The sequence below is a fragment of the Neolamprologus multifasciatus genome, chromosome 16 (assembly GCF_963576455.1).
Source record: "Neolamprologus multifasciatus chromosome 16, fNeoMul1.2, whole genome shotgun sequence".
Lineage (NCBI taxonomy): Eukaryota > Metazoa > Chordata > Actinopteri > Cichliformes > Cichlidae > Neolamprologus > Neolamprologus multifasciatus.
The window spans coordinates 31,942,005-31,958,833 of record NC_140454.1 but is presented as its reverse complement, the minus strand read 5'-3'; the positions used below and the strand labels follow the sequence as shown (position 1 = coordinate 31,958,833).

Below are 16,829 nucleotides of genomic sequence, written 5' to 3'. Positions count from 1 at the left end.
CAGCGGCGCAAATGCGCTAAGACAGAAATTGGCTTACCGTCCAATTTCCTCCGGTATTTTCGCCGGTAGCCGGTAGCCACGTGATTAACAGTAGTTACCACGCCTACCTAGCCGCATCACAGCAGTTTTCTGTCAACAACCTCCATTTTAGACCCACCTACAGGCACGTGACTGAACAGACGCCACATGCAGTAAATTTGGGCCCACGTGGGTTTTGGCATCACAACGTCTGATTGGTTGACGTGACGTGAACATGGCATTGTCACTGTGAATCTATTGGCTCAAACATTAAAAAGAGGTGTCAATCACACAAATTGACCAAAAGAAACCAAAGTTACAGCCCCTCGGAGTTTTAAGGGCCAGAGGCCAATCAAACGCTCTATACGCGCTGCAGAAAAGGGCCGTTGCCATGTAAATGTGTGGTTAATTCTTCAAACATATATTTTTTTAAAAAAGCATGTTTAGGCCTGTTAATAAAATTTATTAATTTCTGCTCTTTAATACCTAAAAAAAATCAACTGGCATGGTGTCCAATTGTGTGCCAAAATTGGACATTTTTGTACAACGTCTGGATATTCATGTATTGACAGCGCTGTAGTTTTTCACTGTTTCACTTTAGAAACATAAATCTTTGCACAGATGATGTTTATATGTTGATTACTGGATTTCTGGAACCAAATGTGATCTGAGGCATATTTTTCAAAGGGTTATATGCTAAAAATTAAAAAAAAAATAATAATTAGGCGAGGATAAAATCTGCTTTCTTTTTCTGTGTTCCAGTCTCAGTAACTTTGACACAGTAATATCTGATTCAATATTTACACCTCTGATGAAATTTCCCAAGTGTTAGCTTTATTTTGATACCAAGATTGTAAGGACAGAGTTTGTAATTGCAGAGAAATAATCAATTAAATTTGGGCATTACATTTTCGAGCAGGAAGCTCAGAAACCCCCTTGGGGCTTAAGAGGTTTAATGAGCAATGAATAATAAACAATAATAGGCAAAGTTTGCACAGTGGCACTCAGGGTCCTTTCATCACATTTTATTGTCTCCTTTATTTTATCAGGAAGTCCCGCTAAGATCAAAATCTCTTTTACAAGAGAGACCTGGCCATGCACGAATAGAAAAGTGCTACAAATACACAATATCAAAATACCCCTAACGTAAAAGAAACATCCACGAGTCTCCTCGCTGTATTCCTTTTTATAATCACCGATCGATAAAGGCATGTTTAGTTCATGTCATACTGTAAATTATTATAAGACACATTAGAAGAAATTGTTGCTTTCCCCACATCTGTCAGAACTATAGGTACATCCAGAAGCAACCATTAAGAAGAGTGTAGCTGGGAGAAAGGTCCTGCTGTAGACTGGAAGTTCTGGTCCAGTCTGGTCTCTATGAAGAGTGGCTTCATAGAGAAAAATATGCTAAAATATACCAAACGGCCAAACCACAAACCATAAAGAACGTCGTGGTGAGTCAGAGACTTTGCATTTGTAATAAAATGTAGGGATGAAGGAGGAAGCATGCATATACAATATATCATCATAATCAATTACAGGAAAAAAACACAAGTTAGTAAAGTAAGATTTATTTCTAAAGTAAAAACCAAGCATCACTTTATGATTACTAATGAGATTATCAACATATATATTAAAGAGAAACTTGTCCATCCTTCTATCCGGAAATCCTTAAATCCGGTTATTTTGGACAATTCCGGTCCGGAGGCAGCAGTCTAAGCAGAGAGGCCCAGTCATCACGTCCACCTCATCTGAGGGGTGGGGCACACCAAGTCTTTCCCAAGTCAACCGAGAGATATAATCTCTCCAGAGTCCTGTCACTAAGAGAGAGCCCAGCTACCAAATGAAGGAAATTTCCATTTCAATTCCATTTCCACTGCTGCTATCTGCGACCTCATTTTTTCTGCCAGTACCCAGAGCTCGTGACCACAGGTGAGGGTTGGAACGTAGATCGACCGGTAAATTGTCAGCCTCACTTTCACGCTCAGATCTCTCTTCACCATTACAGATCTGTGCAGATCTATCCATCCATCCAAATACTTGAGCCATGTACCCTTTCACTGGTTTTGCCATCAGATGTAACAATGTAATAATCATCAAACCCCATTGGGCGAGCTTTGCAGAAGACCATATATTTTGTTTCCTGAACATTTAACTTGAAAGTATCAAAAGCACATCTGCTGTTCCTCTTCATGTACATGTAGCATCATCACAAAGTCCAAAACAGACAGAAGGATTCTGAATACCCGTCACAGGTCGCAGATATTTAAAAAATATGCTGTCAGCGTCATTCGTCAGTGCTCTGAAACAGCTCGTGGATGATAACCAAATGAAATCAGTCCCTCACAAAATGGATGAAGACACTTTGCTGTGGAAATTGGATTGTCCTGATGAGTTAGATTGTACAGAGAAGCAGAAGAGAAGGAGCAACACATCAAAACAATAAATAAATAAAAAATACACATGCAGACCAATAAAATTAGCTCTCATGTGGGAAAGGAGGAAGTGATGCTCAAATTTCTTGAGCTAGAGTAATATAACATCTCATTTAAAAAAGAGCAGCAGAGCTAAAGAGTTTGATGTTTAGAGGTGTGGGTGATTATTCTGCAGCAGCCGCCTCCGCCTAACGGTGTTTTATTCTGAGTTTGAATTTTTCAAACTGAATAAAAATCCATTCATTCATTTGTAAAGAAACTGAGAGTCGTTTTCTGACTTTCCTACTTGAGCTCCATTAAACACGAGCGAGTGTTTAATTAAAATTTTGACATTTTCAGCTTTGTCGTACTGCTGCTCTGCTTTCCACCTAAACATCCAGCTGGCCGTGCCTCTCTTGCCCAGCTGTGCGCCGATACAAACACGCAAAGCAAAGTTCAAGGTCAAGAAAATACCGCACTGCTACAGCACTGCTCACACTGGTCATTGTGCTGCCATGAATATAGGGCGCTCCATATCAAACAAGTGGAATGAGTGGCACTGTGGAGATTTCCTCTACATCCTGGGGGATGACGTGGGGCTTCATATCACACAGCCGGGATGTACGTTTAGCTCACCCTGCTCCTTCTCTCTAAATGGCAAGTAAAGGAGATAATGGTGGAAGGTTATTAACCTTTTCCGCTTTAGAGAGTTTTTAGCGGTGAAAGTGCTGTGGCGTTAGAGCGCTGAGGATTTCATCCCCTTTAAATCATCTTCTGCCACAAGTGCTGCCAAATGGAACCAAGGAGCTTAATGCACACAGACACACACACACACACACACACACAGGAAGACACAGGGATTTATGGCATCCATATATCTCCCATTTATGCTTGAGATACAGTGGAGGCCAAAGCCCTGAAGTGTGTTAGAAGAGAGCGAGCTCTGTCCTCACAGTCCCCCCCAGGTGGATTCTACTGTTTGTCTCTACTGAGTTAGACAAAATGAAATGAGAAGAAGAAAAACTGTCCTGTTTAGAGATATTGCAGCTGTGGGAACAGCTGTCCTTTGGAAGGATGGACTGCCATGTTTGGGTACTTCCTTCATTGTTTAATACATCCACACATGAGGTAATAGAAAGTCTGGGTGCTGTGGGAAATCGCTGGAGCGGTGCCGTGCAATTATTCCATTTCTGGCATTGACGTAATGTTAAAAAAAGATTTTTACATTCTGCGGAGGTCCTATAAATAAAAATGTCTGTGTTTTAACCTGCAGCCTCGCTCGGTCTTTGACTCTGGGTGTTTTTAATGGCAGGTATAAGTAATGCTGAAGCCAGGCAGCCAGGCAAGGCACCAAACTTCAGTGTGAACTGGACGGTGGGTGACCAGGCCCTGGAGGTGATCAACGCAACCACGGGCAAGGACGACATGGGCCGCGCCTCACGGCTCTGCAAACACGCGCTCTACAGCCGCTGGGTGCGCCTTCACTCCAAGGTACGGCGAGGCCAGAGCGCACATTCACACGCACCTCACTGTAATACTGGCGCAGACGTGCTGAGTCACGTGACATAACTATAGTTTCTTACATAAGTGATTCTGACAGTGAGTCGTAAACAGACTGAGGTCAGCTGCAGTCAGCATCACCAGCTGTAGACGTCTGAACCACACGTACTTCAGTGTGGTACCTCAGGAATCGCAGCTAAGCTACGAGATCATTCCTTGGAAGCCCTGTTCTGATTGTTTGCACAAAGTGATGTCACTATTGACCTCGCACAGAGAGCAAAGGTCAACTTTGGTGTCAAACAGACTCAACTTAAATGTTGAGAATGAAAGCTGGGTCTGTTACTACAGCAAGTCCAAAGGATCGGCTCAAGGAGCAGTTTTTTCTAACATTAACATCGCGTTCTGGCATGACTGTGTATGTGAAGTGTTGCACTGTGCTGAGACGTGTGTGAGAACATCTCCCTGCTATCATGCACCCACTGACTTCGTCCACTTTCCCAATAATATAATTTAGCGTTTAGACACGTTAGTAGTCAGAGCCTGACTTCCAAGGAGTGCAAACAAGTTTCTTTTTCTTCATGTTGTAGGAGCTGAGATTTTAGATTAATGTGTCGTTGTTTTTGGTTTGTTTCTGTTATTCTGTTGCTTACTTTCCTTTCTCTGCGTCCTCAGCTGTCGTCCATCTTGCGGATCAAGGTGTCGAAGCCGAGCTCCTACCACGAAGCAAAGCAGGCGGCCACAGAGTACCACTCTGCCAAGCAGGCGCTCATCAAGGCCTTCCACAAGGCCGGCTTGGGGGCTTGGGTGAAAAAGCCCATCGAGCAAGACCAGTTCACCCTCAGCTCCTGAGGGAGTCGAGGGATTCCTTAACCACCCCCTCCTCTTTCCCTGACCCAGGCCTGAGAGAGCCCCCGTATTAACAAGCAGACACTTACTTCCGTCCCATGTGTCAGCACGCACGTGCACTTTGTATTTGTGGAAATGAACGTGCGCCGTTTCACAAACCATCCGTAACTCATCGTTCTCATTCCTCAGAGGACATCAGCCTCGTGTCTTTGATTTAACTTTTTACTTTGATTTTACCGGACGCTCCGTTCCATTGAATTATTTTCTGTGTAAAACTGGAATCCATGTTTTGTTTTTTTTTCGTTTAACACGCACCCATTTGTTTCCCAGAGAAATCATGTTCTTATGGCGTAGATGTGGAAGCTGAGATTATACCGTTCTGTCTTGTTGATCAATGAGTAGCTAATTTAGGTCAGAATGTAGCCTAGAAACGGGATCTTTGTTGACTAAAACCAATGTATATGGACCTAAAACGATATATATCTTTGCTAAAATTAATGACACTGACAAATTTTAATTTAATTATGCATAAATCTTCAAGATGTAAATCTAGTGCTGAGAAAAACATAAGCGTTGTAACGTTTACTGTGTGTTATTTGGTCCGTTCCTTAGCTGAGACTACGTGTTCTTATCCTCTGGATTAAAGATAAAAATGTTACAAAATGTTGTCGCCCTGTTTGAGTCACTGACTGGACAGAGTTCATAAGGCAGGTGTGACAGCGTCGTGGCGCTCTTTCCTTTGTTTTTATGTCGTGTTCATTCATCTGTGCGTATGATTTTTAAGTTATTTTATGTCACTCTCATTTCATACTTGAACAGATGCGAGGGAGGGGTGAGGGTCACGTTGACTGCCCCCCCCACCCCTCGCCTGGGTCTTGGGAGAAGCTTTGGGAGGTGCTGCACGTTGTATTTTTTTCTTGATCCAAGCCATGGCTTTGCATGGAAACTGAACTTAGAGGCCTGCAGAGCGGAAAACGTAGGACGGGGAGCCCCGCGCGTCCGTCGGCGAATGATGTTGAATGAATGCCAGCATCTTCCTCCACAGGCAGCTTTGAATCTTTGTCTCTATTTTCTAGATTTCTTGTGATTGATTGTTTGATTTTTGAGGGAAGGGGGGGATGGGAACAATTATTTTTTTCACCCTTAGGCATATGAGGACTGGGGCTAACGCCACAGTGAACATAGCGATAGTATAACGGACCTCTCAGATCTTGTAATTATGTCATTTTGTTGCAGGGAACAATGATGGCTGACAGATGACGTGGTATATATGTACTGTAGCAGCACATACAGTATGTCACTAGATGCAATCCTTCCACATTATTGTGTGCGGAATCACCTAGATGAACAGCAGAGTAAAATGCAACCCCTGCATGAGAAGACTCAGAAGTCGTATGCTAAAATGTATCACAGTGTGATGTCATGGTCATCCTCGTCCTCTCTACGCCCAGTTAAGAAACACGTTAGCTGCATATTCCATGTTGTGAATTAACTCGACTCCTGTACACCCCGAGTGCATAAATGTCCTCATGTTTTCAATTTGTAAATGAGGATGTTTTCCCGCGGTGACTTCCTATTTCCAGCTGCGGGAAATTTCTATGTGCGGGTGTGCGTGCAATTAATGTGTGTGCTCAGGTTGTCTTTAAGCATATTCCTGTCAGATTTTCACCAAAGATGATGATGTCCATGTGTGTTTCTGCCCCAGTGTTTTCCTTTTCTTTTTCAAATATCTAACATTGTGGCATCGACCCTTTACTGTCCGGTCTTTTGCATACCCGCACAACAATGTACTACTTTTACTTTGTACAAAAATGATGTGCTCGATTCAAAGTGGGAGAAATACAAATGTCAGGCTTCTTTAGTGCATCTGTAGCTGTCAATCGGTGATCATGTGTATATTGTGAGCTGCGATCATTATTGCTGCAAAATACTAGTTCTGTGTAAATAAGGAGCAACAAAGGCAACACGTCTTCTGACCTGTGCAATCGATTCATCCTCAAGAAAACAACAAAAAAAACCCAAAATGTTTTGATCCCTCCTCTGTTGCCGAGATTGTGAAGATGTTACTGTTGCTAAGTAAGTATTTGTGATTCTGTGTCACTCACTGGGCACCATAAAGCATGGCACTAACACTGCCGGGGTCAACATGCTTCATCCCCATTGTAGCCACCCATGTTTGAAAAAAAAATATGCACTGTAAAGTGCCTAAGCTCAAAGTGGCATCCACCAGCTGGCACGTGTGATGTCATGTATGTACCTTTCACTTATACTTGGTTGTTTTTGGGGGTATTTTTGTTTGTTTGTTTGTAGTCAGTATTTAAAAAGCAGGAAGCGGGGACTCCCAGAGTAGAGTTAAAGTTAAAAAAATAAAACAACTTAAAAAGTATCCAGTGCCCCCCCGACAAACAGATCCAGACCAAAGTCTCGAGCAATACTGATAATATCTCCTGTAACGTCAGGCCAAAACCAACAAGAGTGTCGAGTTTTCCTCCCCTTCTGCTCCTTCGGTTTTCTGTTGGTGTTTTCGTTTGTTCTAAACTGCAAAGTCTGAGATTTTTTAATATCGATATTTCCCCCTAAAGACTGCCTGCTTGTTGGATTTTGTTTTCATTTTTAACTGCACTAAAGATGTCAACAGATGATGTCATGATCTCTCTCTCTATACATATATAGATATATGTATATATATTTAAAAAAAAAAAAGAAAGAAAAAGTCCCCATTTATGGATTAGATGGATCAAACTATCTGCAAGATCTGAACTGCTTCTGCTTAACCCTTTGTGAATCCTCAATGATGGTCAGTGCACCCCTCCACCCCACCCCTTCTGCAGCTGCACCCATTGGTGGGGTTCTTTTTTTATTTATTTGTTCTAGTTATTATTATTATGTTTCTTTTGTTTGGTGACTCCAGATCGGTCAGTGTTTGTTAACTGATTTCCAGAGCCACTGCTCTCCGTTCTTCTCCTTCTGCAGTTGTCCAATGTGTGAAACCCTCCCCTGACGAAAACTACAACTTTGCATGTACTACCAACACTGAAGCTGCACCTAGCATGATGACAAACTTTTAAAGGACTCGTGTAGAAAAAAAAAAAGAGTTAACAGCTAAAGATAGATATATAAAGTGAACAAAAAAGAATAAAAGAGTTCTTAGTTTACTTTTGCACATGGTTGGGATTCTTTTTTTATCGCATTTCTGTGTGTGTATGAAAGAGAGAGAGTGAGTATGAAATCATGCGAGAGCATCACTTCATGTTTGCAGCAGATTGGGACACAGAGACAAACTCCACAGTCGAAACTGTATTTCATGTGTGTTGGATGAAGAATGCGTGGAGGATTTAACTTCTTGACTAAACTGTTACTAAGTGAAAATACTACATCATAAAAGCTCTGACTTCAAAACTGCAGTTAGTTAAAACTGAGCTTTGAGTCATTGCATCATTTTACAGTGACAGCCCTTCAAAGGCTAGCAGGGTCGATGTGAACGTCCAGGTCATACACATTATCCCACTTTTCAATCAGTCGATTTTCTTTCTAGACTTTGTATTTTTAATGCATTCTGTAAGTGTGTATACAAATAGGTACGATGCATACTTACTGGCCATTTTGTATAGCGTGTTAGTATCAGACCCCCTTTCTGCCGTAATTCTTGATCCCATTGATTCAACAAGTTGCTGGAAACATTGCTCAGTGATTTTGGTCCATGTTGAAATGCACATCCATGATGCTAATTTCACAGATGGCCAGTTTGAGATAATCTGTATTTTGTGACATGGTGCGATCTCCTGCTGGAAGCAGACATCAGAAGATGATACACTGTGGTTATGAAGATAGTGGCATGGTCCGCAACAATACTCAGCTGGTTGGGCATCAGTTGATACAAGGGCCCAAAGTGTTCCCTAAATATTTTCTATACCATTACACCATCAGCAGCAGTCTGAACTACTGATACAAGGCAGGCTGTCATGTTTACACCAAATTCTGACCCTACCATCTGAACAGAAAACTTCTTCCGATCTTCTTTGGTGTAATTTTGGTGAATCTGAGTGAACTGTAGCATCAGTTTAGTGTTCTTAGCTGACAGGTGTGGTCTTGTTCATAGCTTGTTTGTAACGAGTGGGTGTTTTGCCACTGGCCTTCAGACCATTCTCTGTAGTCCCCAGAGATGGTTGTGCAGAAAGTCCCGGTAGATCCACAGTTTCCCAAACACTCAGACCAGCCAGCAAACACAATAACACATTTAAAATCGCACTTCTTTCCCATTGATGCTCGGTGTAATCTTAACCATGTCTACACTCCTACATGCATCGCCTCGCTTTCTTGTGAACGACTAGTTCGATATTTGCATCAATGAGGAGTTTAACAGGTGTATCTAATGAAGTGGCCAGCGAGTATCCATCTATAGAGCTATCTATACTGTATATATCAGTCGTGAGGCTTTATGTAATGGCTAGCTATATTGAAAACTGAAGCTTTTATTGGTAAAAGAATTTGGACACTTGTTGCTGCACAAATGCTTTTAAACTGGTGCTGAGGTTTTGTGTAGACTCACAGTTGTGAGTGTGGATTCAGGACTAGAGTTGACCACACATGCAAAGAAGATTAGTTATGTTGAAAAACTATTTTTGAGGGATATCAGAAGTAGTTTATCAAATTAACAGTTCGTACATTTTTGAAAAAGGAGTTTTCGCACCACAGGGACCGAGGAGCACAAATCTTGTCATGAGTGGAAAATCATTTTCATGGTAGTGAAAACCACAATCCATCAGTGAGGAACGTTCTACAGGATGGTCATGAAAAGAGGGTCCAGAGCATTCATCACAAGCCTATACTCAGCCTCGGAAACAGAGCAATCACGCTGTATTCTGCAAAAACACACAACACTAAACCATGCAGAGTTGCATAACAAAGTTTTATGGGCTACTGAAACAAAAATCAACCTCGATCAAAATGTTGGAAGAAAGAAAGTATGGAGAGAAAGCAAGGAAAGCAGACTCTGTTATGGTTTGGGCGTGTATCGCTGCCAGTGGAGCTGGCATTTTGACATTTAGTAATAATTTAGCTTTTGACAGGAGCAACAGGGCGGATGCAGAAGTACACAGAAGCATTTTGTGTACTCAGAGCCAGAGAAATACATCAAATTCACACATTGTGTAATCCTAAAGCAGGAAAAGAGCTTTTTAGCCAAGAGAAGGGCCAGTTATCTGCTCTGATGCCAGTTTATCATAATCATGTACACTTCAAATTAAAGATGTGACATGAACTTTCAACAGAGCTTCAGTTATTGGTGTTTAAGATGTTTTTAATGGAAGCTATTATTTAAGTTTTGATAAGTAAACACGCTCTCTAATAGAGAGAGATAAAAAGTGGAGTACACACATAGGTTGTACAGATGAATGTACCAGAGCACAGAGCCTGGAGATGTGTAACTGTGTGATAGATATTATGGTCTGGATGCTGTTCTGGCTTCATACCCACAGAACACAATGAACTTACCGGCACAACTCACAACGGTGCCACATGGACCGACTCGGATCAGCTGCTGTATTAATCAGCAGGATGTATAAAACAGGATGTATGCACACTTTACCTGAAAGCCTCATGCCCACGTTGCCTGTGCTTTATAGCATCGTTCATAGTGGATATACTCTGATGCAGCGGTTCCCGACCTTTTTTGCACCACGGACCGGTTTATGCCCAACAATATTTTCACGGACCGGTGTTGTGCCAAAAAGTGATTGTCTGCCAAAAACTGATTTCCAGTGTTTCTGTGTATTTTTTATGTGTAATATCTTTACGTATGTTCGTAAATAGACTTCGGTGAACAGGGGATACAAAGGGGTTATATAAAGAATTAAAAAATTATCTGTTTTTTAAGTATCTTTACAACTTGTACTTACATTATAACCAATCCGGTCCTTTATCCCCGCTTAAAATATTTTTACAGAACTATTGTAATATTTGCTGCCATTTCTGCTGCCCTGTTGGGCAACTTACTCTTACAAAATACATTTTTAATGTTAATTAGATTTTTTTTACTGCATAAATAAAGGTTATATAAAAGTCACTGCCAAAAACTGATTGCGGCTTCTATCTTGTTACACAAATGTTGTTTGTGGCTCAAGATGACTTTATGTCATCCATAAGGGATCCATTTGACATATGTTTAACATATTATAGCCCAACAAGTTACTTATAGCACTTTAAATAAGAGCAGTCGCTTTTTGGCAAATACCGGAAATCAGTTTTTGGCACAACACCGGCCTTTGGTGTCGCGGATAAATACAACAAAATAAAACTAGTACCAGTACCGAAAAAAAGAAGATTTATTCATAACACACGTGAAAAGACCCAGGAAAACCGAGTAAACGATAAAAACGATAACAAAATAACACTGAAAACCGATAAAAACCCTGAAAACTATACATTTCACACCTGAGCCTCAACTCTCGCGGCCCGGTACCAAACGACTCACGGACCGGTACCCGGGGGTTGGGGACCGCCGCTCTGATGCATGTTTGACCTGACAAATCTGCCGATTAACAAACAGCGTCATTACTGAAATGCACCCTTACTGCTGCCTGATGTCGCTGCAGGTACATTTAGGTAAAAACATTTATTTCTCAATCTCAAAAATGTGTAAAATATTTGAAATGCATTTCAAGCATTTCTCCTATTTCATGAAAGTAGCTCAGTTTTCTCATTAAAAAGAGAATTTTAGCAGTTAGCAAATGTGTTTCACAGTTTATGTCAGTTTAAGGAGTTTAGCTGTGAACACAAAGGCCTTCAGACACATGTGTTGTTCCCGGGTTTTATGTTTACTACCGTGACTGACCGGTAACCATAAAGCAATCTTCAAACTCTTTAAATAAATGAAGATCTCAGAAAAATGTGAAACCGCGCACGAAGAAATCACGGCGTGCATACAGTCGACAGAGAATGTTTTTAAAATGTGTTTCAAGTCGATGTTTCTGTCTGCGCGTCTGATCAGCATCCCAGAAGATACCGCCATCGGATCAATAATAAATCACCCATCGCTGCTTTAAACCCCCCCCCCCCCCCCCCCCCCCCACCTCACGCTCATAACTCCGCTGACATGATGAAAGCTCGAAAAACAGATTCAAACAGTCGTGACAGGTGAATTCAATAATGCAAAAATCCATCTGCCGAGTCTCAAATACCATGTTGCTCTTTGCATAAATGTTAATATTATCACATTTGTCAGAGATAAAAGTCAGACAGTATCCAGCAGCTATATGTGCTTTGTTAGTGTCATGTGTTGTTGTTTTTTCACTAGTGACAGAAAATTAATGAATGAATTTGATATGACGTTCACAAATGTTACTTAAATTAAACTACTATGATATAAAACCAGGACATCACTGGAAACAACCGTCTCAGCAACACACGGAGCACAAATGTGGAAATAAAATGAAACATGACTACATACAGTAGAGGCCGGTGAGGCGGCTCAGCCCCCCTGGTGCGGTATGCGTGTGAGAGCGAGGGCAGCAGCTTGTGTCCCTGAGAGAAATGACAAATCATTAGCTTTGGTCCAGGGGTAAATGGAAGCCACACTCTTCCAAGGCCCACATTTCCATTTCAATTTTCTGCTCAACAGAGTTGATGTATGTGGCGAATCACATGGCAAGACCAGTCTCCACCTCGAGCCTGCTGTTATTCACTGGTTGGAGTGTGTCTGTGACCTTGTGCCTTCGTGTGTGCGCACTGTGTGTGCGAGTGTTTTATCAAGTGATAGCACTAACTCATTGTCACTGAAACCAAAGCAAAGAGACAAGTGAAGACAGTCTCCAGACTGAAGTGTGATTATAAAAGAAAAATGAAATCAAAGGGCGGCGTGTTTGATGATATGAGCTGACGATGATGAATTAATTCTGTAGATTATAAACTTCTCCTAACTGACACACTAGACTGTCCACCTGCGCGAGCGCATTAAAGGAGAAAATTACAAGCTGATGCCGGTGTAGTGCACCGAGAGACACAAAAATGCTACGACAGGTACAACAACAAAAAAGTAGCAAGAAACCTGCAGCCTTGTCTCTCTTCCCAGCAGCTGCCCTTCCAGTACAAACTTTCTCTGACGGCTTGGGAGAAAAAAAAAAAATCAAAAATACTTAATAAAACAATAAAGTGCCAAATAATGTATTTTGAGCACATGGATGCTGTCTGCATCTCACAAAGACTGAGAGGGGGCATAATGAGCTGCAGTGGGACCACAGACTGAGGAAGTTTGGGCCTCGGGTTCGTACAATAATAATCATGAACCATTAATAAAACAGCATTTCAAGACAGCTAAAAATGTGCTTTTCTAACAGTGGGTGGGAAGTAATACTTTAACACAGTACGAATTTGACACGTTTTATAAGAAGAAGACGTTAAACCAGCAGTTACAGCTCATGTGGTTTGGTATATCTCACTCTGCTCAAAGTGAGGGAGTGTGTAATCAGCTCAGTTTGTTAGCAGACTAGCATCCAGAGTTTTCACAATATCACTGGATCAAAGCCAAAGTCAAGGTCACACGAAATGTGAAAATTAGCAAAAACTTATAACCCAGTTTTCATGGATTGTCTTCATACTTTACAGCAATATACCAGGCCTAGGGGGGCATAACTACTGCCCTTCATTGTTAGTGCCCAAGGTCAAAGTTAACCTTGAAAAAAATTTCCTATAGAGCAATATATCATGGAGAGATTTGTACAGCACACTTTTATTTTTTCAATATGACGCCTCGCCTTGAAGTCCCAGTGATGCCATAAAGTTTTGCAAAAGTTTTCCAACACAATATATTTTAAATCTCAGCTTTTTACAGCTTATAAAAGCCAAAGATTTCAAACTATTCTGCTCCAGTCATATGAGGATAATACCATTTTAATATGTAATGCTTCAATGTCATATGTCTAAAGGTCATGGTCACACGAATTAGGAAAAAGCTTTAGTTTCATTGTCTCCAAACTTTAAATGATATCTTGGTGCTTGGGGAACATAAACACTTTCTTTGTTTGAGCTCTTTTTTTCAGTGCAGCATTATTTGACTTCACAGTGACACAAAAAGATTCAGATTTCCATATTAACAATGCTTTTATCAGCGCAAATGATATATGAAAACACTGCAGATGTCATTATCGTGAAACTTCCATATGATCAATGCTGATGTCAGCATAACACATCAATGTTTCAGCATCACCCTCGCCTTTCAGAGGAGTTGCTTTTGTTTTCATTCTATAATTGTGGCCAAAATCTTTATTCCTGCAAAAATATACACAAATACTTAAAAATGGCTGCCATAGGTCTAGAGTTATACAATCTTGATAAAAAGAAAGTGCACCCTCTTTCACTTTCACAATCTGGTACTTTGCTGGTTTTAAAATGAGGTCAATATAACTTCAAACGTACTAAAAACATGCCATATTACACATCATTAATTATTTAACCAAAATTTGGCTAAAATGCAGAAGCAGTGTGTGAAAAATTGAGGACAAGCTAACTTCTTCTGTGGAGTTTATGAGGGTAAGTAGCAGCTGGTTAAATAATCATCAGCCATTGTGACTGTGCCCGTGACAGCGAACGTTTTGGCAGTTTGTCGGTCTGCAGCTTTCACAATGCCGAGCAGGAAAGACATCATCAATGCTTTCAGAGAAGCGGTTGTTGCTGCACATTAATCTGGGATTGGTTATGAGGGCATTCTCAAACAATCCCATCATCCTGGAGTGAGAAAGATGATCCACAAGAGGAAAACATTCAAGACAGTTACTAATCTTCCTAAGCCTGAATACGAAGCCTGAACCCATGCAATGTTCAGTGAAACTGCAAAAAAAACCGAAAAACTGAAGAGCTACACATCAGACTCTACAGGCCTCGACTAGCATGTTAAAGGTTAAAGTTCATCACAGTACAATAAAAAAAACAGAACAAGCATGGCATGTTTGGAAGGGTTGCCAGGAAAAAACACGAGCTCAGGTTTGCAACAAACGACAGAACTTTTTGATCAATGTGCTTCAGACAGCAGAGAGCAAGGTGGAGATGTTTGGATATAATGCACAGCAACACATTTGGAGAAAACCACACAAACTTATAAGAACAAACACCTCAAACCAACTGTCAAGAATGGTGGTGGAGGGCTTTGATTTGATTTGTGATGATTTCAGGCTCGTTTACAACTACAAGACCTGGGAACCTTATTTAGTGAACTCCTCTTTATACCAAAGCATTCTTGAGTCAAATGTGAGGCCAGCAGTGTCACAGCTAAGGTTTGGGCAAAACTGGGTCACACAGCAGCAAAATGATCCCAAGCACAGCAGAAAACAGCAGAATGGCTGAAAAAGAAAGTAATCAAAGTGTTGCAATGGCATAAATTCTTCATTTCAACCTGATGGAACTGCTGTGGTGATTTTGTCCTGACATGTAAAACTATAGAACTGACAGTGGGATACTCTCCTTTTATCAGTGCTGTATGTGTAATAGTGGATCGATACGTTGTTACCATCTGCCTATCAGAACCAAAAGTGGACACTTTATCATGTATCAGCTGAGTTTTTACAAAATCAGCTAAGTAGAAGAGTAGCAGAAGAAATTAATTGACTTCACATTCATAGTTCACTGGTAATTGCTAAGCCATCCCTTTGGCACCCTGCTCACTGCGATACATTGTAATTTACTCTGAGAGTCGCTGTGTGCGAGAGGAGAGTAGATAGGCTAAGTATAGAGAAGAAAGTGTCAAGAAGAGACGCAGATTGAGCTTATCTGTGAGCTCAGGCCTTCCTTTGTCAGGTGCAGCTCCTTTCTGATGGAGACTCTTTGAACTTGACAGAATAATTAAAATGAAGGCGAAAAAGCTGACATTTGCAATTTGACCTTTTTGACTTACGTGGCAAAACTGGCACCATTTCCTCCAGATCACATTATCATTCTGCCCTTGCATTTGAGGTATGCGTGCGTGCCGTGTGTGTGTCTGTTTAAGTATGGGTTTAAGTGTGCATATGCGTAGGTGTACTTAGTGGCTCTGTGTGCATACAGGCAGCGTGTATTCATGAGGGTGCGAGGAAAGAATAAAAGAATAGTTTTATGGCATATTACCGGTCCATCTCTTCATTAAGGAGCTGTTTTCCAGTAAGCGGGCTCTATTTGAGTAGCTAAATTGTCCAAGCAGTGTGCAAACGAGGACTAATAGCCCGATGCCCTTGTCACTGCCAAAGTCAAACTGAAGATCTGAGAAATGAGTGCGTCTCTGTGTGCTTGACATCACAGTCAGCAGCAATACTTCTGTAAATGTAAGGATTCTTACCCTGTTTTTAGTCTCTCCCATATAGTGTGACCGTAAAAGTAATATTTATAATTACTGTTATAACTTCTAGTTATCCTTGGAATAAGTGAAACTCAGTTGTATGTTGCAGGTGACCACAGATAGCTGTAACTACTAGGACACAGTCCACATGTACAGAACATAGTTTAAATTTCCTGCGCCACGTTGCATTCACTACATATAATGCAGCTGTGAACCTCTGCAGGTGTCTTGTGATTTCTGGCACTGTGGATGTCTGCAGTGGATCCTTTGGGTACTGTGAGCACCGGGTGGACTTAAACTGGGGTTAGTCCGAAGCATCGTTGATCTGTCCTGAGCAGTTTTGTGTGAGGTGTTGGGGGCATTAGCTTGGTTTGGTTTGGTGGACTACACAGGATGTGCTGGGTCTTTATCACGATGATCCCATTGTCAGCATATTGTGTGTTTTTGGCTTTGAGTTCTATTTTTCCGTTGTGCTCTCCTTGTGACTGGTGTGGACTGCCTTATCCTAATGACCAAGTTGTATGTCCTTTGTATGGTGTTTCAAGCTTTTTGTTATTGTGTTGTGTCTTGTTGTGTCTTCATCTCTGTGTGAGGTGTCGCCGTTCTGTTACTTCCTGTTTTATTTTGTTAACCCCTTGTCTCGTGTGTTTAGCACTCAGTTTTACTTTCCTCAGTCCTGTCCCATAGTTGTCGGCGCCTGTGTTGTTCCCCCCAGCTGTTGTCATTACTTTGTGTACCCCACTGTGTAT

General features: G+C 41.3%; 1 protein-coding gene across 9 annotated transcripts in view; it reads left to right on the top strand.

The window, feature by feature from the left end:
- adarb1b (adenosine deaminase RNA specific B1b) overlaps positions 1–7,936 on the top strand; it is a 137,107-nt gene extending 129,171 nt beyond the window's left edge. For 8 of the 9 annotated variants that reach the window (XM_085135212.1, XM_085135209.1, XM_085135211.1 and 5 more), the window contains 2 exons: positions 3,748–3,926; positions 4,608–7,936. In XM_085135212.1, the coding sequence (XP_084991338.1) occupies positions 3,748–3,926; positions 4,608–4,784 (356 nt within the window). In that variant the 3' untranslated portion in view covers positions 4,785–7,936. Of the gene's footprint in view, positions 1–968; positions 1,496–3,747; positions 3,927–4,607 lie in introns of those variants that run through there. The other variant, XR_014869771.1, reaches the window with a different exon arrangement.
- The last annotated feature ends 8,893 nt before the right edge of the window (positions 7,937–16,829 follow it).